The sequence below is a fragment of the Accipiter gentilis genome, chromosome 18 (genome assembly GCF_929443795.1).
Source record: "Accipiter gentilis chromosome 18, bAccGen1.1, whole genome shotgun sequence".
Taxonomy (NCBI): Eukaryota; Metazoa; Chordata; class Aves; order Accipitriformes; family Accipitridae; genus Astur; species Astur gentilis.
This window is the reverse complement of record NC_064897.1, coordinates 6,387,267-6,410,935: the sequence shown is the minus strand read 5'-3', so window position 1 is coordinate 6,410,935 and position 23,669 is coordinate 6,387,267. Positions and strand designations below refer to the sequence as shown.

Below are 23,669 nucleotides of genomic sequence, written 5' to 3'. Positions count from 1 at the left end.
AGAAGACAGAACAAGAAGAAAATCTTTTATCCAGACTCTGAATTTCAAGTCAGGTTAGAGACAGAATCTACAGTAACAGATTTTTTAAGAAAGTTTTATTTGTATTCATAACAGAATAAAGTTATTCATTAAATGCTTGTAGATTAAAGCTTGGTTAGTGAGTATGTTTATCTTCCAATGAAATGCGGTTCTGCAAATTATTTTATTTTACAGTAAATGCACAACAGCAGCAACTTTTGTTACTTTACACTCAAGGTACATGCAAATGCCACGTGATTTACAGAGCTTGATTCCATTCTCACCCGTCAGCTTCGCACTGGTGTTGATTTAGAGGCGTGATTCCTCTTGATACTGGCTGAATTCCCAGTCTAAGTGAGAGGAGACTCAAACATGCAGGGTGTTGTGTTTTGGGTTTTTTTTTTTTTTTGTTCAGGACAATGAATAACAATGAGCTTCCCTGGTTCTAGCAGCTTTACTTCATTCTGATGCACATGTTGTGGCCTCTCTGCTCATTAGCACATGCATTCAAGCTCCTGCTAAGCAAAACACAATATATCTGTAGATGAAAGTGCTCAGTGATTTTTCATTCCTTCTGTTCCCACAGCTCTGTGCCCTTAACAGCCCTGCATGCTCTACAGAGACAGCACCGAGTGGCAGTGTACGTCAGGAAGGCACAATGACTCCTAGAGACTCCAAGTTTATAAACCATCCACTGGCCGCTACAAGCCGTGAGACCACGCGTTGCGCGCACTCCGCCACGGTCGGTCAGATCTGCCAAAAGAGAGATACTAGAGCAGGAATGTCCTTTCTATCCCCCATGCCCCACTGTATGCAGAAGAGGGACGGTTGCAGTCCTACCGCGGAGGCTGCACGAGCGAGGAGAATTCCTGCGCGCCCACCCAACTCACATGCACACCACAAGGACCAGCTACAGCTACAATAGAGCCCTCATCTTGCACTGAGAAAGTCTGAAAATGCTGCAGCCCAGATAGAGCGTATAAAATGTAAGAGACCCTTGCAGATGGAGTTCCTAAGGAAGAAAAGAAGCCTCGTTTTTGCTCCCTGTCTCTTCCTTGACCATCTCGCCCTCCCTTGCTCCAGGTCCAGAATCATGTCACACAGTAAGCAGGTATTGCAGAGTTAAGCATGGTATGTTACCCTTCCCTAAGGAGTCACACTTCTGTGTGCTGTGAGCTAAAGGAGGCAAAGCTGCCTTTCTGACTTCGGTTAAACTGACAGAAGCTGGCAGCCCGGATCCTTTCGCCTTTGGTCCCACTTTTGTGTTTTTGCTTGTCACGTGTGATAAAGCTTTCAATCAGCTTCAGTTTTTCATGCTCCTCCTTCAGAAAGAAGTCAACGAGCATGCTCTTCTCCTTTTTGATCTGCTCACTGATGTCCTTGGGGATGTCAGGAATCATCCAGTCAACCAGAACACTGAGGAACATCACCAAGTTCTGCAAACATGGCAACAGATGTGAAGCAAGTATGAAAAATCCAAAATACGCATGCTAAAGCAAAACCAAACCATTGCTATAGCTATGAGGCAGGTATCAAACCCATTTTGCTGACAGCATGTAGCATTAAGCAGTTGACTAAGCGCTTAGTTCAAGAAACAGCTCACGTTTCTGCACAACTTCCCCCCCTCAGGGTGAATTAAACACGTGCTTCAGTTAGGTTTGAAATGGGAAAGGACTTGGTTTCATCAAATGATTCATGGCCTAAGTAGCTAAACCAGCCTTATTCTTTACAGGCGTCCAAAGGTGCTCAGTTCTCAACATCATTGAGACTGAGTTCAGAATCCATTACTATAAGAGCAATATCAGTGAAAGCATCCTCCAACACAATCATACCCATGTCTTTCCAACGTGGCCTGAGCAGACAACTTTAATCGTCATTTTGTCCTCAAATCCTTCTGTCTGCTGACAAACAGGATTTTTTACACTGTGGCAGCAGGCAAGCCACAACCCTGCACCTCAAGCGTCAAGGTCATCCATTACAGGTGATCGTCCTAACACAGAGGCAGGACGCAGACTGGGCAAAAAGGTTTGCTTGTTTGTGAAATTTATACATAAATTATGCTTTGGGGTTTATATTATCATGATAATGCTTTGAAAACTGCTGTGTTGTGTAATGCCTCAAAATGTGTGAGAACATTTGCTGACAAGGCTACTAGCATGAACCTTCCATCCCCATCTGAGACAATGGAGCTAATTAACCAGGGAATGTACTCTGGCAGAACAACAGGCAGGCTTTTTGAAGCCCAGCATAACCAGTCGGTTTCAAATGTTTTGCAGCCAGTGGTGGAAAATTACTGAAGACAGAGCAAAGAAGCAGAAGAGGGCAATATAAACCAGGCAAGACTCGCAGTCACACTTCGGAATATTTGGCAGGTGAGGAGAAAAGACAGGCAGATTTCAATATAAGAGGTGGGCCCAATTTGACGGTGGAGGGATCCCAGATCACAGAGGAGAGCAGAAGCCTTCTGCCATTCGGAAGGGGAAGCCATGATAGCAAATCCCTTGCCAATAAAATCTCCCCACTGGGGAGAATTTACTCCATTTACTTGTAGAAAGTAGCAAAAGACCTAGGAAGATTTATTACTTCTGCTTATTTCTTGCTTTGGGTAAAGAGCATCATTTAACAAGCCTACACAGCATTGAAGTGCTTTTTACAAGTGATGGCCCTGAGAGTATAAAAGCTGACAGAGTCCACTTAAATGAAATGTTCAAGAGCCTGGGGTATTTTGGGGGTCCCTGCTAATGCTAGGGGCTAATGCAAGCTGTGGGGCTTCCCTTCCACAAAGGGAGAGGAAAAAGCTGCTGAGGAAGCCGCAGTGCTCCGAAGGGAGGACCTGTGCTGCAGCCCACTGCACCTCAGCAGGCTCAGTGCAAGCACCTCGAGCTGAGTATTTGCAAACAGAAAAGCTCCATTGGCCATGAGCTGCTTTGGCCCGTGCATTTCAATCCATCTATTATGATATTTCTGTGACTGAAATTGCAGCAATTCAACAGACTTACCTGAAATAGAATAACGAAAGCCAAGCGAGCGGATAACACAGCCCAGTACTGTTTAGAAAACTCATACTGATTTTGGGACCAAGGTGGTTCTCTGTAGTCTTTGAACCTGTCAATGGAGACAGCTCAGTTATCACCCAGTTCCACTCCTGCGCCAATTGCTTTGATTAACATGATTTTCCAATCACAAAACCTAAAGAATCAAATCCTCCAGATGTTCCTACTGCAACCCTTATTATGAAATACAACTCCAGAATTAGAGCTGGACTATCTCCACTGAATTTAACAAGCTTAGTCTGGTTTTCACAGTTGTAACCAAAATCAGCATGTTGTTCTAATGTTGGAAATTTCCAGATTTTCCAGGATTTACAAATGTCCCTTTTTTTTTGTTAATGTTAAATTGATCTCAGAGTACAGGGAATGAAGTGTTGAAATTAAAGCATAGAGATAGTATAGGCATTTTCAGACTAAAGAGGACAAGCCTGCATTCATCTCACCTAAACTTTGATTAATTTAGGGAATAATTCAGGGAACGTAAAATCTGACTCACACTTTGGTGGTTCCTGTCTTTGCATTAACGACAGAGGGAGCCATGGGAAAGGCACTTCCTAAATTAACTGTCTAGCCTTAGACAGGATAAAACAGAGCCTTAGTGGTTTGGTGTAAAGACTGATGCTTTTAGTATTATCATCAATCATTTGGAAGCAAACAACAGGCTAATAAAAGTCACAGATGCTCCTAAATTGGAAAGTTTTGCAAATAGCAGGAAACACAGAACGCAATAAGAAATACAGACAGGAAACACAATGAGAATAATCTGGGGAAATGGAAAATAATTAAAAATAAAACAATTGAAGGATCTTTGAAAGGACAGAGCTTGAAAGAAAGTGCAATGAAAATAGCCTGGAGCTTAACAGTGGCCAGCAAGTTAGCACAAGTCTGAAATAAGGCAGCAGGGCAGTATGAGTTGTGGATGTACAAACAAAAGGCACGATTGTGCTGGGGGGGGCGTATTAGCCCTTCTCTGAAGAGCTCAGGTAAAGCCACACCTGGAATGCTGCACTCCGCCATTCAGCTGTGGGAATTTCAGAAGGAAAAAAAGGAAAAAAAAAAACCCCAAAAAACCAACAAAACACCAAACCAAACCAAACCAAAACAAAAAAAAAAAAGAAAAAAAAAAAAAAAGAAAAGATAGCAATAAATTGAAGGCAGTTCAGCAAAACGATCCAGGGGCTGAGGAGACTGACTCACCAGAAAAGATTAAAGAAGAGCACATGTATTGCTCCACTTTGGTGAGCAACAGCCACAGTTGGACATGATAACCATGCACAAATTGTGCCCTTAGGACTGAAAGGGATAATTTAGTGCTGTTCACAGTGTTTGACTGGGAGTAATGGGATGAAATTAAGAAAGGGAAAATCTGTTTTGAATACCACAAAACCCTTCCTGACAGTAAGATTCATTAGACTGTGGAAAAGCCTCCATCAGGGGATAATGGAGAATGTTCATATATAAAATCTGTCAGCTTCAGTTTGCAGGTGCGCTTACCAAAATTACCTTCAGGTTCTATCCATATGGTTTTGCATGTTAAATTATACATTTACAATCCACCCCCCCGCTTCATCCCACCCCTTCCCCCCTCCCCCCCCCCCCCCCACCCCCCACAAGAAATTCAGTCTGAAATGCTGGATATAATTCTGTGCTGCACCTTCTGGAGATGAAGGACACACCGTACAACCCGCAATGGAGAGAGGGAGGAGGGAGAGGAGGAGAAAACAATTTTAATTTGGGGGCTGTATTAATTTACGGAAGCACTGTCTGGGCTGTGTTAGACCTTGGACTATTTCTTTTGTTCAGTGGTGCATGCCCAGCAGTTGAGCTCTCTGCCCTGTCTTACACAGGATCCCTGTTCGGTCCTATGCTGTGCCTGCACTGTGCCCTTCCCTTTTCTGTACAACGTGGACTCCTGCGTGTTGCTCAAATCTGTGTACGAGGGCCAGAGTCAGTTCCCTTGAATTTAATCTGCTTGAACATCAAAGCCAAGGAAAACCACTGAGTTTGTTGTGGATTTTGCCTCGCGCTCTAAATCAATCCCAGTCTTGAAACGGAGCCCAGGTTCACCTGGAAGGGTCACCGACTGTGGTGGGTTTTCCATTTAATGATGTACTCTGAGCTTCACAAACTATGTAAGTGTTGCAGGACATCAGACCCTGTGGAAATTTCACCTGGCTCTGCTGGAAATCACACTGCTTATGATGCCTGAATCTACGTTCCACAGAACACTAGCAAATGATTTATGGTGAAGAGAGATGTTGTCAGAGCTACAGACAAGGAAGCTGGGCCTCCTCCCCACCTCCCCTTTTAATTATTCTATGGCACATGGGACTTCAAAGTGCAATAACCCGGGCCTTTTCTAGCCACTATATTCTACAGGTAGTTTCTTTTTAAAAAAAGACCATCTTTTCCCTCACCTCTTCAACTCTTCATTCTTAAAATATTTGATTCAGCAGGTATGCTAAGAACAGCAAACGACCGGTGCTGCAAAGACTACTGTGTTTCAAAATAGCAAACAAGTCTAACTCTGCTGAAAAAGGACAAGGATATGAAGTAGCCAGTGAGGTTTAAGAATAGGGCACAGAAAAGTTCTGAGGGAGAAAAGAAAAATGCACACTGAAAGGAGAGAAATGTTGGGGAAGTGAAGATGGATGGAGAGGACCGGGCAAGACCTAGACAAAAAATCAAAATGTGTATGTAGGTGGAACTGCAAATCAGTCTAAATAAACTGATCCATTTAATTTCCTTTCACAGCTGGTCTTTAACAAGAAATTGAAGAAAACATGACTGAGTCACAAGGAAGTAGTGCTTCAGCAACGCAGGACTATGTAAGAATTGTTCAGGGGAAAACATTAGAATCCACCACTGATCACTGGGAGTCGATGAGTTGAATCCCAGGGCATTAAGAAAATCAATTCATTCAAAGACAATTTATAAATTTTCTGAATAGTGGAGCAGACCTGTCTTAACGGAAAAGTCCCTTTAATGACTCTGTATCTGCTGCTTTTGTCATTTCAGTGTGCTTTCATGTACTCCATTATGATACCAGCTTATAAATATTAAAAGGGCAAAACCAATAAAAATGTCACATAACTTAGCAGGGTTTGCTTTTAATTTGCCTTCAGCTACACAAATGGCGTTTTGCTCTGAAAAAAAAATCATTACAACTAATACTATGCGTCAGAATGGCGTTACAGCAATGTTTATTTGGAAGCAGTGTCAGAGAGTTCACAACATTGTAGAAAATGCTGCTCAAAATATTCAAAGAATGTTTTCTGGGTGTTCGGTGGGAGAGTTGTTTCTGGCTTGTTATCATTATTTTTAAGATACCTTAATCTCTGGCAATGCCCGTAAGGAGCAAAATGCAGGCTTATTGTAACCACATTTATCTCCAGAGGTCACAGAAATCTAAGAATAAGAGAGGTCAGCTTGTTCCCAACATATTTGCCAGAAACAGAAAAACAGATTTTATTTCCAGCTTAAGGGACAGTGTTTGTTGCCTGTCTCTTGGGACACGAGCTAGATACCCCATATTTTATCACAGTGATAGTTCTGTCCAAAGCTGAGATTTTGATAAGATTCAAATGAGGCGGGTGATAATAAGAAACAGAGAATGTGGTTGCTAACATCTTTTCCTAATTCTTTCCTGATAATGGAACAGAAATGCTCCCATAGTTGTTTCTCATTCAGACTGGTACATGGTCAAACATTTAGTATACGCTTCTTATTTGCATATCTTTTTTTTTTTTTCTCAGTGGCATAGCCTTGATGTTATCAGGCAGGGACTACTTTTATACCTAGTGTGGATTATTCTCTTCTCCCTGTATTTTGGGTCTGTTGAATCCATGCTAATCTGAGGAGTGCATTTCATCACTGCTGTTAATACACACATTTACAAATACACTGGCAGTCAGACACCATAAATAGAGGCCAGTCGCTAAGACCAGGTAAATAGCAAAGTGACAGTAGCAAAGGCACAGTGAAGTAGAAGATCCATAAGGATCGAGATGCTTGTTGAAGGAAAACACAAGCTAACTGAGGGATACAAATTAAAAAGTGCTAGGAACTGAGAGCAGAAAAGCATTTCACAGACTGTTGTGGTTTAACCCCAGCCAGAAACTAGCACCACTCAGCCACTCGCTTACTCCTCCCGTCCCTCCCTGGTGGGATGGGGAGGCAAACCAAAACCCAGTAAAACTTGTGGGTTGAGATAAGAAGAGTTTAATAATTGAGATAAAAAAGAAAATATAATAATAATAATAAAAATATTAATAATAATAAATAATAATGAAAAGGAAGGTAACAAAAAGAGGGTGAAGTATAACCCAAAAATGACAAGTGATACACAAGGCAACCGCTCACCACCTGCTGACCAATGCTCAGTCAGTTCCCGAGCAACGATCTGTCCCTCCCAGCCAACTCCCCCCAGTTTATATACTGAGCGTGACGTTCTATGGTATGGAATATCCCTTTGGCTAGTTCAGGTCAGCTGTCCTGGCCATGCTCCCTCCCAGCTTCTTGTGCGCCTGCTTGCTGGCAGAGATGGGAAAATGAAAAATCCTTAACTTAGGATAAATGCCACATAGCAACAGCTAAAACATCAGTGCGTTATCAACATTGTTCTCACACTAAATCCAAAACACAGCACAGTACCAGCTACTAGGAAGAAAAGTGACTTTATCCCACCTGAAACCAGGGCACAGACTTACAAGTCTATCAGAAAGAACAGAGATGCTGCATATTCTTACATGTAACATTATTCTAAGAAATAACTCCTAGCAACATACTGAGGTGGGCAATAGCAGAGCTCACAGGGAACAACATTTTGAGAAAAGGCAGAGGACAGGCCCCAGGTTTAAGGTGCTTTACCCTGTCTGCCACAAGCAAAGCAGCAGGTAGAGCACAGCATGCAGCTTTAAGCACTGGAGAGCTATTTTTTTCCCTTCTGTCTGCCCTCAAGTCTCATCTGATCACCTCCCAAGGGGCCGCAGACATTCCCTTAACAAAGTTCCTGATACCGAGACATGGCTGTGCTGAGTTTTATGCTCTTTCTTTACCTGCTTAGAAGTTAGGAGTCTTATCTGTGCACTCATCTAGCCTCTGTTGTAGTCATGGTAAGAAGGAAGGTACATCCCAAAGGCAATCCCAAGGGCAGTGCCTGAGTTAGAAGGCCAGATTTCTCTCTGCATTTACTCTGCTTCCAGTGAAGGAACTGAGATACATAATTTTTTGTGGGTTATAGTTGGGTAACATAAATATTCTGCTTAAAATCAGTGGGATCCTAAGTATGATTAAAGTTTGCTTGCGCAGAAGCAGGAGATAAACATGCACAAACTACACTGAATGATGCCAACTTTAAGACTTCTTTCTTGAAAATTATTACATTAGGCTATTTAATATATTCTCTAAGATGGGTATTGATTTGTAGGACTCGCTGAAGAACTTACATCTTCCCCTTCTGAAGCTATTTGAGCAAACCCTCTTATTCCCTAATACAATCAGGATGGAAAAAAACCCCCACCCCAACAATTTCATGGAAGATAGGTATGTAGTCTACATTTAGAAATTTGCAGTCATTTAGAAGCACGGGGACGTTTTTGGCTACTTCAGGAACTTAGCTAGAATATGATCCTTTAAATAAACAGTGAAAAGAAGTGAACCATTCTGAAGGGCAGTTTACAGCACCTGTTAGAAGCATAATTACAACGTTAATTTCTCTCTTTGCTTTTAAGTGGCTGCTTGTTTCTAAACAAATTTCAGATATTTACAAGATATTTATCAGATATTTACAGATATTACAGCAGATATTTACAATTAATTGAATTGGGTTTTTTTGATCAAAATGGTTGATTTATTTGAAATATTTTCTCTCCTCAACTTTAACGTGAAGACAAAGATTTTGGTAGCACAAAAATGTGCATCCTAACTAGCTTTAGTTACAAGCCTTCTATGTCGTGCTTAGAGCTGTTCTCACAGATTTAAAGAAAAGACTAATAATCATAACTTAATGGTAACACTATAAAAAAAATTCCAGCTGCCTTAGCTATCTCTATTCTGTAAATACAACTTCTTTAAGAAACTCTGAATGTCAGATATGCAGAAATGTAGGGGTCATTGGAACTAATAAGAATTCTATCTGTATTTTGAATACAAATTTATCAAGTACAATGAATTCAAGTGAATGGAAGGAAAGAAGAAAGAATTCTGAAGCTCTAACTAGAAAATACAAGTTGATATTTACAATATCTACAATACTAGCAGTATTTTCTGCCAGTATCTGAGTATTCAATAAACCAGTATTGCAAGAAGAGGCCAATCTGATGCTAGATGGTATGTGAATGTCCCCTGTAAGATTTGTACCATCGTTCTGCTATGCTTGCTAACTGATTTTGTGCCCTTGCTTTGACACGGGTGCTGAGAGAATATGGTGATAAGATTTTGAGAACCCCACCTTGGCAATTTAGCCAAAATTTGTTCTCAGAGTAAAACCACACAACGAAAGCATGAGAGTGAAGACCTGAGTTTGAGAAAGGAGACTGGGAAAGACAGAGGTGAAACTAGTTTTAAAACCAGGACAGGTTCAGATGGCAACTATCCATCAGGAGTACTAGATTCAAAAACCTTGCCATGCATCAGAAAAAGACAGCGAACATATACAAATATATTATGCATCAAAATAAGGGAGGCCAATTAAAGACCTGTATGTAGTAAAAACGATATAAATGAAGGCTCTCCTTCCAAGGAAAATGGAAGAGCAAGTTTTGTGATGATTTCTTGCCATTGCAGATGCTAAGCACAGTGTGATTTCAAGGGAATCCTAAAGGAAAGTGCGGCAGGCTGTTGAATGTAGTACTGACCCGAGGAGCTCAGCTTTGAACAGCCTTGGGTTGTACTGCCTTAAAACAGCGCTTTAAATTTCTGCATATTTTTATTAAAAAGCAAGGTTACTTTGAGAGCCCTGGAACCATGTTAGTGATTTCTCATGCAAACTAGAACTACTCCATAGGTATCTGCACTACAGGAGCAGTAGACCAGACATTTTGGACAAATTTTAAAGAAGTCAAGCCTTGTTTCCCCAGTCTGAAAAGATGAATCTGGAATATAAGATATGCAGACAAGGAGTGGTGCAGGTTTTAAAGATGGGCAGAATTTACTGAAAACTCAGATCTCATCAAGTAAACACTGAACTTAACGAAGAAAAAGAAAGCCTGGTTCTAATTAGTGGGTGTCCATTTTAAAACCTCATTGTTTTTAATGAAGGTTATGTCTTTCAATAAAGAAAGGATTTTTTTATGTGAGTTAAGTCTGCCTAAATTGTTTATTTTGCCTTTTAATGCACTGGAAAAAAAACCTTTTATGAACCTTCTAATACAGTGAGGATACTCTAAAAGCTGTACTCTTAAAACCGCCTTTTTAAAGGCACAAATATTATCAGTCCCCACTTGGAAAAATTTCTTCTGACAAAAGACCCAAAGAAATTACATCGACTAGGCAAACTGTCATTAGAAGTACTTTACCTGCAGAATAAAACATCCTGTGCAAACGGGGAGTTTTCTGGCTGTGTTCCAGCCTTGAGATGACTGACATTGAAGTATGAGAGCGTGTGATTGATGAAGCCATGCATGGTTCCATTTTGACTGTATGCATATTGATACATAAGGCGTGGAATGAAATCAGATGTGACAGCAATTACAAATGCCTGAGAGAGGAAAAAAACCAACCATACAACAGGGTCGTGAATCTATGTCTAATGTGTTTCAGATATTAAGTTAATTCAGGTGATAATTTTCACGTTTAAGGAAGTTTAGAGTGGTGATGAAGTGAAAGTTAAATGGCCAGACCTGTTACAGAATGTATACTTCTACAAATGCACAGTAACCTGCTCTGTCTCTCTAGGGGAAGGCTGTAGCTAGGGAAGTGGAATATTTCTTAGAGCATAGACTAGTGAAAGCAATTAATGCCCTGTACATTTCTTCAACTCTTTCCAACCCTCGAGCCATTAGGAGGTTTATCACTAGTTTTAAAAAACTACAAGACATAACAGCTTGCTGGTATAACATGGAGTATAATTTGGCGTAGTTACACAGTGTTATCTGAGATAAATCAGTTGAGTGTAAGGTATTCCTCCTCCATTTTCCCCTGTGCATCAGGATTTACACATCTAACATCGATGGACCTCATGCTGGTATAAAACTGTTATAATTGTGAAGTGAATCAGATACAGAATTATCTAGATCATATCAATAAGAATTAATTAGATTCATTTAAAAGTACACTTTGCTAAATAGGTCTTCTGCAGCAATATTATTCAGATGGAGAAGCAGAACTGGGCATTCAGTATTTATTTTTTTTAAATTGGGTATGCCCCTATTTACACTTTTGTCAAGAAAAAGTAGCAAATTGATATTTTAATGGAATCCCCAGGAAATAAAAATGTTCAGAGTTTGTCTGACACAGAAAATAGTCGAGGCTCATAAATCTGCAAAGTGTATTCTGATAAAACTGAGAGGCCACAGAGTTTTGCTCATCCAGCACAGATCCGTACTGGAAACCTGAAATCTAGGCCTGACAGCAAAATTGTGGGTATGTGCAGGGCTGCAATGATTTCCTACCTTAAATCCTGGAAACTGCTGAGCCATAAGTGAACAATGCTCCACCCAAGTCAAACAACACTGCTTCTCTGGAGGCATTATAGTTCTCCCAGTTGTAATGATAGCTTACATACTGCTACGGAGTACTGTTGTGCTGGAAGCTATTGTACTAGATAAATTGCATAACCCCTCTGCACAAAGTTTCCCCTTCAGTAGTGACAATCATCTGCCTTTCTAAAGTGCTTTGATATCTTTGATATTTTACAGCTGGACTCAATAATCTTAAAGGTCTTTTCCAACCTAAATGACTCTATGATTCTATAACCTGTGGGTCAAAACCCCGCTAGATAGTAGTATTATAATTAAACTCTTAGGGCATGAGTCTTCTTTTTTTGTCTTAAAGCATATACAGGAAATTTTTACTTAAGGAATACATGTAGAACAATAAACATAATATATCTGTATACCAGACACGCATTATGTTCTTGTAATCATTCTTGTTCTATGAAAGAATATATTTTTCCATTAAGATTCTGTAGCTTGGGGAGCGTGTAACCTAACTCAAAAAAACCACAAAAAACTACTCTTACAGAAATGCTCACCCTGTGGGAGAAATTATGTTTAGGGATTTAACCATACCTGTATATATCAGAACAAATGCTAATGCTATCTAGTTAAGGACTTTCTGCTCCTAGAATCCAGGACTTTATATTTACATCCTTTTTATTCATACCAACAGTTATACTAGCAGAGTAACAGAAAAAGGCACAGGTATGAATGAGAAGTAGATCTTTATCAATTATCTGGGGTGTTGCCTGCTTACATCCCCTTCATTAGTTGTTCTTATATGAATTAGTCTTCCTGTCCTATATAACACAAGGATAGAGAGAATGAGAAGAGTGAATGGTCATCTCATTTGTAATTAAATCATGTTTTACACTTCCGGAATGAACTGGATAATTTAGATTTTATTGTATTTTATAGCAATTGATAAAATCAGACTTCACATTTAAATTATGCTGGAGGCACAATATAAGCTCCCAAGATCATGGTTAGAAACTGGTGTAATCAAATACTTACATTAATGATAACTGAAAGCTTTCCAATACCACTCAAAATATTATACCAAATTCCTGTAAGTGAAAAACAGAACTTGTTAAGGGATTAACTATCACTTTTCTTCCTTCTTATTGAATTTTTGGTGTTATCTTCACTGTCATGTTTTTTCATTACTTACCTATATCTTTTGCTCTTACTGTGTCTGGCCTCCTCAGTTCAGTGACAAACTTTTTTGCATCAAGCCGGACTTCTATGATGTTGTTCAGAAGAGCAAAGAGAGGTGCCAGAGGGAAGGAGGCAACAAAGAGTGTGACAAAGCCAAACTGGATAACTGAAAGAGAAATATGCAATGTTTTTAAAGATCTGCTGAAAGGAGCTGGTAAATGCAGCTGACAGCAAATCATTGTTGAGCTTTGTGCATTACAAAACCCATAAAAGTCCTTCACAATTTGGTCCCAGTAATAAGTATCACAAAGCAAGGCTATGAAAGAGAAAGGTTTGTCACTCTGCTTTATGAATGTTTCTAACAATGCTTCTGGTCTCTAGCACAAGCACAAGCCAAAATAATTAATAAATTTAATAAAGGACAAAGGGCTTGGGGTGTATTCTGCATTTAAATATAATTAACTGATTAAGACTGTGCTGTTCTTCCCTGTTCTTTTGCCTGTAAGGAAAATGATACACAAGCAAGCAAGAGGACAAAATCTACAAGGTGTCACTGTTTCTTCGAGCTTCCTTTGGAAAACTTGGTGATAATCTCTCAAGAGCAGGGACAGAGTAAGTGTCATTGCGGATGCATGGGCCTGTGGTGCCATATAGTATTTTCATCCCTCCTTAGGTCACTGATATCTTCCAAAGTTGGAAATCTTCCCTTTTCAAGTCCTACCTGGCAAAGGAGAATGCTCTCATCAATTTTTTTTAAATTTTTTTTCCGGGTTTGCAACTTGTGTAAAGTAGTTTGGGAGAAAGAAAGCACTAGTCCGCTGGTCCTAAAGAACGAGTAGTATTGCAATGAAGCACAGACGTCCCGAGTTCTCCATGCTTGCTAGAATAAATACACAACTAATAAGCCTGGCTTCTTCCACGGGGGGGAAAAAACAACCAACCAACTAAATAACCAAAGAAAAACCTCTCATTTTGAAGTAGATGGCACATTTTGTATCATCTTCTTCCCAGTACTAGACCACTAGCACGACAGACTCCAGCTCAGCACCCATAGTATAATGATATAAACAGAAAGACTACATCATTTTCTGAGTGAATTATGCCTCTTTTCTAGGGCACAGGGTGACCTGTCTTCATGCGAACAAATTGTCTTCTAAGCAGCTAAGGAACCAATGTCACCCTGCAAAAGCACAATGCTGACACAACTGTGTTTTTCTGACAAGTCTCAGTGCTCTAGAGATGCTTGGAATAATGTAGCAGAAACCAAGTCCCTCCAAGCAAGCTTCTTCAGTTTTTGGGTGGGCAGAGTATTCTTAATTCCTTCTCCTTCAGTAGCACTTCAGGATCTACCTCATCGGGGTAAATCTCATTTGGGTACAATTAGAGTCTGAAAAGGGTTGATTTTTTTTCTTTTTTCTCCAAGGTGCTGAGGAATTAACAAATTGCCTAAAAGGCTGTGTCTTCCATAGAAAGCAGGAGGCATCAGTGGTGAATGTTACTCATGAGAATGGATAATTTTCTTGTAAAAATGCTACATTATTTTAAAGTAATACTTCAGGGAAGTGAAAGAGGTTTATTACCCCAGAAAACTAATGAGGAGTAGAAGAAGAGGAAAGAGCACGCTGCTCAAATGCAAAGGCAGTAATCCCAGTAAGATTAAACTAATAAATCTATCTGTGATTTACACTTCAGAATTAAATAAATAGTAGTATACAAAAAGGGTTGGTGTGTATGAGGCCCTATTTATTGTGGCTTCTTTTTTGGCAAATCCCTGTATAAGTTCTCTCTCCACTATGGGAGGAATCTGTTTCACTTTTTGTGAAAATCAAGGGTTTACATAGCACAAATGTTTACTTTAAAATCATTTCCTTAGGCACTGTTGTCACAGCCTACAACTAACTGATAAAACAGCTTTCGCCAGGATCTTCTCTTGCATGCGTCTTTTTTGGGGGGCAGATCACAAGTCTTCTCACTGACATTCCTGCTTTTCTCTTCTCAGTGACAAAGTAAAGTATTATCTCTGTATTATATATATGGCCTTTTGATTTTCATTCTCATTGTTTTGCTTTGAGATAAAGAGTATATCCTAACATACATTAAGATGGAGCTTTTTCAAAGCATACAAACAGGCTATCCTTGAAATCATACTTTCCTGAATATTTTATGTTAAGAGTCAGGAAAAGGAATTAACAAGGAAATAAAAACAGATGTTAAGAGTCGTGTCCCAAAAAACTGTGAAATGCTTAGAAAAATACAGAGCACCAAAATACGCCTTATTTGGGTTTAAGTGAATTTAGCAGGAACAGAACTGGGATGATTCTGTTAAAAGAAAAAAAAAAAAAAAAAAAAAAAAAAAAAAAGAGGTATTTGCAATGCTTGAAGTATAAACCACACACGCATTTGCTTTGATGTTGTTTGCAGCCCCTTTATTCTTTGCCTGGGAAAATGCATTTTAATTTTTTTTCAAGTTCATGAAAGAATGTTCAAGGTATGCAAAGGACTTCTGGACAATTGTCTAAATATGTCTTCATAGAAAACTCTACACCAGAAGTGTTTGTGTGGCCATCTTGAAATCTCTTCAGTCTTCTAGCCTCCTTTTTTATGAAAGTGTGAATGATGCAAAAAGCAGGCAAAACCCCTGAAAATAAAATCGAGCATGCCATAATTTAGATGGTCTTGTGTAGTAAACTAGCAAACAGTCATTCAAAACAAGCAGTCTGTGAACAGCCTCAGCAATTTAAAGGTAGCTGTTCAGTTCGGTCAATATTTGTAGAAACAAATATGTCAACAAAGCTTCATGGATTAAAAAGAGAAGAATCCCTGCTGTACAGTTCAGGTCCCAAAACCAATCTAGTCACAGCATCCTGGAGTTCTGTGGATGCCTGTCCAGTCACAGTGGAAACATTTACAGTACTCTTAGGGCACTCACAAAGATGGTTCCATTAAGGACAGCTGATGCTGAGACATCCTATTTTTGGCTGGAGGACTTGATGGCAACCCTGGAATACCCTTTTTACATTCACACTTATACCACAAGGTCTCCATACAAAGCTCTCTTAGTGTTCACGTACAACCCTAAGACCCCACCTAAGAGTCCTGCCTAACTTGGGTGATTATCCTCCTGCGCTTTGAGGCAAAAGGCTAAAGAGACCTGTGCCAGGAGTTGGACCTCTGGACATCCAGCCTCTTTCATAGCTTTCCTACTTGCCTGATAGGCCAGCCTGGAGACAGTAGAGATGAACATCACCCAGCCTCATGGCACAAGCCAGCAAACAAAACAATTGAAAATTGTGTATAAGGGGAAGTCAAGGACATGGGAAATAACGCCTTCTCCTGGTGCATCAAAGTAGGAGACTAGATGTGCTGTCAGTGACACAGACTCTGTTTCTGATGAGAGGAAAAAAAACACAAACCACATTCTATTGGTGCTCAGGACAAGCCACCTTTACTGTCTGATTTAAGCAGGAAAGAGGCAGAGACCTCAGAGCCAGCCCATGAGGTTCTCAACACCTGATGCAACATCTGCAACATCTCATCCAGGCTTAGGCTGACTGGGCCCTGAGATGAAAACTTGAGAAGACAAACAGCACCAAGGGACTTCTCTCAGACCACAGCACTTCTCAGAAGTCCACTTTTCACAGAAGCTGTTCCTCCGAGCACAGGGCCTGAACAGAACCCAACCCCACAAAGACATGGCACACGCTGTCCCTCTAACTCTGGCTTCCAAACTGTGACTAAGAGCACAGATCAAGGCTTTTAAATTATGGATCTGGAGAGTGCTGGCTAGTGTTCTTGTGTAAGGGATACAGAATCAGTCCCCAGCATAAAACCTTCCATGGTCAACACCACTCAGATTGTAACAGGTTTACACACTGAGTAGCATGAGTAACCCTAGTATCTTTTACATCAAAACCTAACCTAAGAGAAGGTAATTTTTTATTATCATGTTGCTTCTTTCCTTACTTCTATATCAATAATATCTGCCATAGGATCATGTGTTACTGGAAGCAAATAGGAGAATCACTCCTGTGCTAAGCGACTTTCCAAGCCCTAAGAAGAAACTTTTCAATATACAGGCAAGCCTGGCTGAGAAACTAAGGAAAAGATGTAATTTACTAATCTTTGGTAATAAATATATGCAACAAGCCTACACACAACAGGCTGAGTTGCTATTTTCAAATCCATCCTCATTATAGAGATTATAGAAAAATGTAGGTTTCTCTTCAACAATTCCTTTTTTTTTTTTCCTTTGCTGCCTCACACATTGCCTTTTTGATGGCTTTTCCTGCTTTAGGGGAAATTCTTCCAAACTGCTAAGATTAATCCTTATGGTAGTCGGTAGCTACAGACATTGGAACTGATCATTTTCTTCTTAAAATTCAAAAGGGAGTTTTGCCATTGATTTTTAACAGAAGTTGGATGATGAAATCCTTTATTATTATTTCTCTTTGAGAAAAAAATGTTTTCAATTAATTGCCACATGATCCTTGGACTCTTAGAGGGATTAGACTGGAGAAGGGAAGACCAAATGAAATAAGAATCTGAAAGTCATTGCTGATGTCAGTTTCTTCTCAAGAAAATAGTAGTGGTATAAATTTCACATGTTCACATGCATCATTTAGCTGGTTTTGGAGCCAATTTCATAAAGTTTGTTTCATTAGCAATATTTATTGCTACTCTAAACATCAAGTTCTTGCCAACTCCTATCACTGCAGGCTACACATGTTGCAAACTTGCTACCAGCTGGATGAGGAAATTGCTATACATGCTGCCTACTTTGGGAATGCATGTGGTTTGGTATATTGGGTTGGGTCAAAAGTCATTGCACGCTTTTAGAAACAGGAAGTACTAATGACAAATCTGACACATATTAATAGTGACAATTTATGTTTCAGGATTCCTTGAGCAAAATTTTCTGATCACTCAGGAACATTAAGTGCATCTCTGCTGGAGTGTCTGCTAAAAAATACAAATGTATATCAGTTAGTAATATCAAAACAAACAGTCATTAGAAATTTCACTGGTACAAATCAAAACTATGTGCAGACATGTTATTAACTGACAAGGCCTGTTCAAGAAAGAAATTCAGCACAGTCTACTGACTGAAATCAGATTCACAGTTGAGCTCACCGAAGAAATGACCCACAAAAGCTTTCCCCACCGGAAAACTTGGGAGTTTGTTTGCCATGGTGAAGTCTTGGCCTCTTCCTCCCACACTACTGGTATCTGTCAAATGCCACTGAAGCCAATGGAAGTCTGCCTGACTTGTAGACATTGGGTTTTACCCTCTGACATTTTCTCTTTTTTTAGATTTACATATGAATTTTACCTTAAAACTAAATCATAAAATCACAGAATCATAGAACAGTTTGGGTTGGAAGAGACCTTTAAAGGTCATCTAGTCCAACCCCCCTGCAATGAGCAGGGACATCTTCAACTAGACCAGGCTGCTCAGAGCCCCGTCCAGCCTGGCCTTGAATGTTTCCAGGGATGGGGCATCTACCACCTCTCTGGGCAACCTGTGCCAGTGTTTCACCACTGTCATCGTAAAAAATTTCTTCCTTATATCTAGTCTAAATCATCTCTCTTTTAGTTTAAAACCATTACCCCTCGTCTTATCACATCAGGCCCTGCTAAAAAGTTTGTCCCCATCTTTCTTGTAAGTCCTCTTTAAGTACTGGAAGGCTGCTATAAGGTCCCCCTGGAGCCTTCTCTTCTCCAGGCTGAGCAACCCTGACTCTCTCAGCTTTTCCTCATAGTAGAGGTTTTCCAGCCCCCTGATCATTTTTGTGGCCCTCCCCTGGACCCCCTCCAACAGGTCCATGTGTTTCGTGTGCTGAGGGCCCCAGAGCTGGATGCAGAACTCCAGGTGGTGTCTCATCAGAGCAGAGTAGAGGGCGAGAATCACCTCCCTCAACATACTGGCCACACTTCTTTTTCTGTAGCCCAGGATATGGTTGGCCTTCTGGGCTGTGAGCCCACATTGCTGGTTCATGTCCAGCTTTTCATCCACCACTACCCCCAAGTCCTTCTCTGCAGGGGTGTTCTCAATTCCTTCATCCCCCAGCCTGTATTGATACTGGGGGTTGCCCCCACCCAGGTACAGGACATTGCACTTGGCCTTGCACTGTTGAACCTCATGAGGTTCACACAGGCCCACTTCTCAAGCTTGTCCAGGTCCATCTGGATGGCATCTCATCCCTCAGGTATGTCAACTGCACCACTCAGCTTGGTGTTATCTGCAAACTTGCTGAGGGTGCACTTGATCCCACCATCTATGTCATCGATGAAGATATTAAACGGTACTGTTCCCAGTACAGACCCTTGAGTGACACCACTTTTCGCTGATCTCCATCTGGACATTGAGCCGTTGACCACTACTCTCTGGATGAGACCATCCAAGCAATTCCTCATCCACCAAACAGTCCGCCCATCAAATCTATATCTCTCCAATTTATAGAGAAGGATATTGTGGGGGACCCCGTCAAAGGTCTTCTTATAGAAGTCCAGATAGATGACATCTGTAGCTCTTCCCTTGTCCACTGATGTAGTCACTGCATCATTGAAGGCCAGGAGGTTGGTCAAGCAGTGAAGCCTTGGTGAAGCCATGCTGGCTGTCTTGAATCACCTCCATTCTCCATGTGCCTTAGCATAGCTTCTAGGAGGACCTATTCCACAGTCTTCCCAGGCACAAAGGTAAGGCTGACAGGCTGGTAGTTCCCAGGGTCCTCTTTTCTATCTTTTTTAAAAATGGCTGCAATGTTTCCATTTTTTCAGTCACCAGGGACTTCACCTGACTGCCATGACTTTTCAAGTATCATGGAAGTGGCTTGGCAACTACATCATCCAATGCTCTTAGGACTCTGGGATGCATCTCATTAGGTCCCACAGACTTATGTATGTTCAGGTTCCTCAGGTGGTTACAAACCTGATCTTCTCTTACAGTGGGAGGGGCTTTGCTCCCCCAGCCCCCATCTTGCAGTCCATCCACTCAAGAGGTGTAGGAAGAGAAGGTGCCAATGAAGACTGAGGCAAAAAAAGTTGTTGAGTACCTCAGCCTTCTGGTTGTCCATTATTGGCAGTTTTCCAGCCTTGCTCATCAAGGGGGGTATGCTTTCTTTGACATTCCTTTTCTGGCTGGCATACCTGTAGAATCCCTTCTTATTATTCTTTGCATCCCTTGCCAAGTGCAGCTCCAGCCACTCCTTGGCTTTCCTGGCCCCATCCCTAGAAAATCGGGCAGTGTCCCTATACTCTTCCCAGGATACCTCTCCCTCTTCCACTACATGTGCACTTCCTTCTTGCCATTTAGTTTGACCAGCAGGTCTTGACTAAGCCATGCCAGTCTCTTGCCTTCCTTTTCTGATTTCTTACACCTGGGGATCAAGAGCTTTTGTGCTCTATGGAAAGCATCCTTAAAGATCTGCCAGCTGCTTTGTTCTGCTCTCTTGTCCTTGAAGGAAGTTCCCCAGGGGGTCCTATTGACTAAGTCCTTGAACAACTGGAATTTTGCTTTCCTAAAATTCAGGGTCCTGACTTTAGTCTTCACCTGACCCATATCCTTCAGGACTGTGAACTCCACCAGTGTATGACCACTGCAACCCAGGCTGCCTCCAACCTTGATGCCACCTATTAGCTCACTTGCCCTGGTGACCAAAAGGTCCAGTATTGCAGCCCCCCAGGCTGTCTATTACCTGGCTTAAGATGTCATCCTCAATGCATTCCAGGAGCCTCCTGGGTTGCCTACAGCTTGTCATGCTACGTTTCTAGCAGATGGCAGGGTGGTCAAAGCCCCCTGGCAGGATGGGAGCCTGTGAGCGCAATGCCTCCTGTAGCTGGAGTAAAAAGGCTTCATCAACAGGCTTATGGATTTGGGAATGAGGAGGAGGGATGTGAAGTCAACAGGACAGCAGAAAGTATCATTTTCCCTTCCCATGACATCTAGTGGAAGTGATGAGAAAGCTTCCTACAGACAGACACATTTTTGCTTTGGGTTGTAGATAAAACCCAAACTCCTGAGGTGGTGGGGAAGGCATGGTGGTAGAGGTGCTGGCTCGGGGACAGCTGGAAGTGGCAGTCCTGAGGAACAGCATCACCAAGCAACTGATTCAACTTTGGGTGATGTTAAACATCCTAGTCTGACCGAAGCTATATTTACATTTAAAGAGCTGAAGAGCTCACTAGGAGGCCTCGTAAAATGCATGAACTGAAAGGTAACATTCCTGCGGCACCTGAACACAGGCTAGCTCTAACACAGAGATGGCCGTAGCCTGAGTGAGTGAGAGAAACTTGGATTGCTCTTCTCTTGCCAGCTTTTCCCTCTTTCATGTTTGTGGTTCTTTGTGCTTACTGTTAAGAGAGCAATCACAATTAGAGGTACCAGCTCAGTGTTCCCATCAGCCATCACACTGCCTTTTCTTTTAACGGTGCTAGTGGCTTTGCTGACTTGGGACTAGAGTGGCTGCCATTTTGCGGAATCAAACTCTAGTGAGCAAAGACAGAACCACATTTTCCAATATGAAAATACAGGAGATATTTTTAAAAAACCCCAAACCAACAGTAAATCTCACTATTTCTACTAACTTACCTAGACTTAAAAAAGGGGAGGGGACAGCGGGGGAGGTGAAGGAAGCCTCTCCAAGGCTTCAGGCTTCCTAGTATAAGAAATCAGACTAAAAGGAAATCCCAGCAGTTTTGAAATGGCCATGGCAAAACTGAAGTGGGATAGTTATCACCAAAACCTCCTTTACCTGTGGCACATCATACTGCAAAACACATCTTGAGATCGCTCCAAAAACTATCCCTCAGACGGTGCCTCACCAGGGCTAATCTGCTTCATAAGGAAACGCAAAAAGTATATATGATTTGCTGCACGGGGAGGCAGATTTGCTGCTGGTTTCCATCAGAAAGGGCACATGTCAACCCTTTTGATAGAAATTAGTAGAAGAGACTCCATATGGGTATGAAAGGCAAGGACTGCCTGTGATTAGGGTACAGCCTAGTGAATGGCAGACCCAAGTCAAGAGTCTCAGCTTGGTCAGAGACTTTCTGTGTAGTTTTAAAGATGTCACCCATCCTTAAAAGTAGGAGTATCCTGGCAGGACAAACCCAAATGTAGTAAATATTCACACGCAGATACATAATCTGTCCATGCCTGTTTCTGCATGAAACACCATCATCATCTGGATGGAGGAACCCAAAGGTTACAGTATGCCCAGTCTACAGTTTCTTATTCAGCTGCTTCATTCCTGGTTGAGCAGATAGCCACTGATACCAGTGGGAGCTTGCCTGATTAAATCAGTGTGAAAATTAAGAACTAAATTCTGAAACAGCAGTCACATTTCTCTCTTCTCCTTAATATCATACCTTTTCTTACATCCCAGTCATTCTGCCTTTTTAAGCAATTCAGGACAAAAAAAAATCTTTCTCTGCACTTGCCGCATTATTTCCCTTCCCTCCCCGTCTCAGACCAAATTTAGAAAAACAGGTAAATAAGCTGTGTAACTGCCTCTTGCCTCGCTTTCAGCTTGATGCCCTCCGCAGCAATCCCAGCTGACAGATTCAGTGCTGAGTTGCACAAAGTTCTTCCTGGCGGCGCGGGTGGTCTGAGAGACTCTGCAGTGAATCTGACAGCTGGGTGCAGGGGTACGGACCTGGGGCAACAAGCGGGCTGGGGAGGTGCAGCCGGGGTTTCATTTGCTGCACATTTGTCTTGGGTCCCACAGGCAGGGCATAGCTCGCTGTGGCACGCTGCAAGGCTCAGTGAGTTCATCTTTTCACTTGAGAAGCTAATTCTCCTGTTGTAAACAAATGTTTAGATTAGTAATTCATCCATTCATTAGCAGGGCATCTATCTAATTATCCCTGAATGCCTGCAGGATGAGGCACTCAACATTGTTTATGCTCTAGGCACAAGCGACTAGTCTAAAACACAGGCTTAGTGTCCAGTGATTTATAACATCAGTAGTTTAGACCCTGATACTGTAAGTTATTCCAACGAGGCAGACCTTTGCATCGAAGTGGTGTCATGAATAAATCAAGGGCAATCTCCCACAGATGTCTTGAACCAGGGTAATAGCATCATCTCAGATGCAATGGGACTTTGCCACAGGTAACAGAGAGTGAAAAGAGTTTCCTCCCTGGGTGCTTTGCATTAGGTCCAACTACAATTAGAAGAAAGCACCAGTATATAATGTTTGGAAAGTGGGATATTCTAGTTCATAACACACTCAAGGCTCCATCCTGCTTCTGTATAAGTCAGCTACACTTCTTGGATTATCATAGAGTGTACTCAGCAGTCTCTGGCCTATTATAACTGGGAAGAAGTCTGGGAAGATGTCTGGCTCCTCCTCACCCTGCCAGTGGCTTTCGCTGTAATTCGCCGTTCATGCTGCAACCAGTCATGTGCTCTAGCTCCCAGAATGAGTTAGATCAACTACCACAGGTGTGCAAGAACAACAAATTAAATATTTATAAATAGTTGTATTTATTCTGTTTATTACCAATAACTAAAGGTTCTTGTCCTTGGAGAGAACTAGCTAACCAGGAAATTTTGGATGTTAAAGTGCAGACATTTCTGAGTTATGCCTGATCATAAAAACATATGAAAATATTTACAAGGGGAAACGTCTACATTTTTTTCACCATTGTTTAATTCAAAAATTGCAAAGAAGTTTGCTTAAAGTTTCCAGAAGAAAAAATCATCTTGGGTTGAAGTAATGCATGGAAAAAAATCAATCCTAAAGGAGAATTTTTCAACAAAGTATCATCATGTGCAGAAGGGGAT

At 41.3% G+C, this 23,669-nt stretch overlaps 1 protein-coding gene across 1 annotated transcript in view; it reads right to left on the bottom strand.

The window, feature by feature from the left end:
* Positions 1-143: 143 nt before the first annotated feature.
* Positions 144-23,669, bottom strand: part of ANO2 (anoctamin 2) — a 199,877-nt gene continuing 176,351 nt past the window's right edge. The window contains exons 21-25 of the mRNA XM_049821656.1: positions 12,897-13,049; positions 12,740-12,792; positions 10,586-10,767; positions 3,018-3,123; positions 144-1,454 (exon numbers count right to left, since the gene is read on the bottom strand). Of these exons, the coding sequence (XP_049677613.1) occupies positions 1,173-1,454; positions 3,018-3,123; positions 10,586-10,767; positions 12,740-12,792; positions 12,897-13,049 (776 nt within the window). The 3' untranslated portion in view covers positions 144-1,172. The remainder of the gene's footprint in view (positions 1,455-3,017; positions 3,124-10,585; positions 10,768-12,739; positions 12,793-12,896; positions 13,050-23,669) is intronic.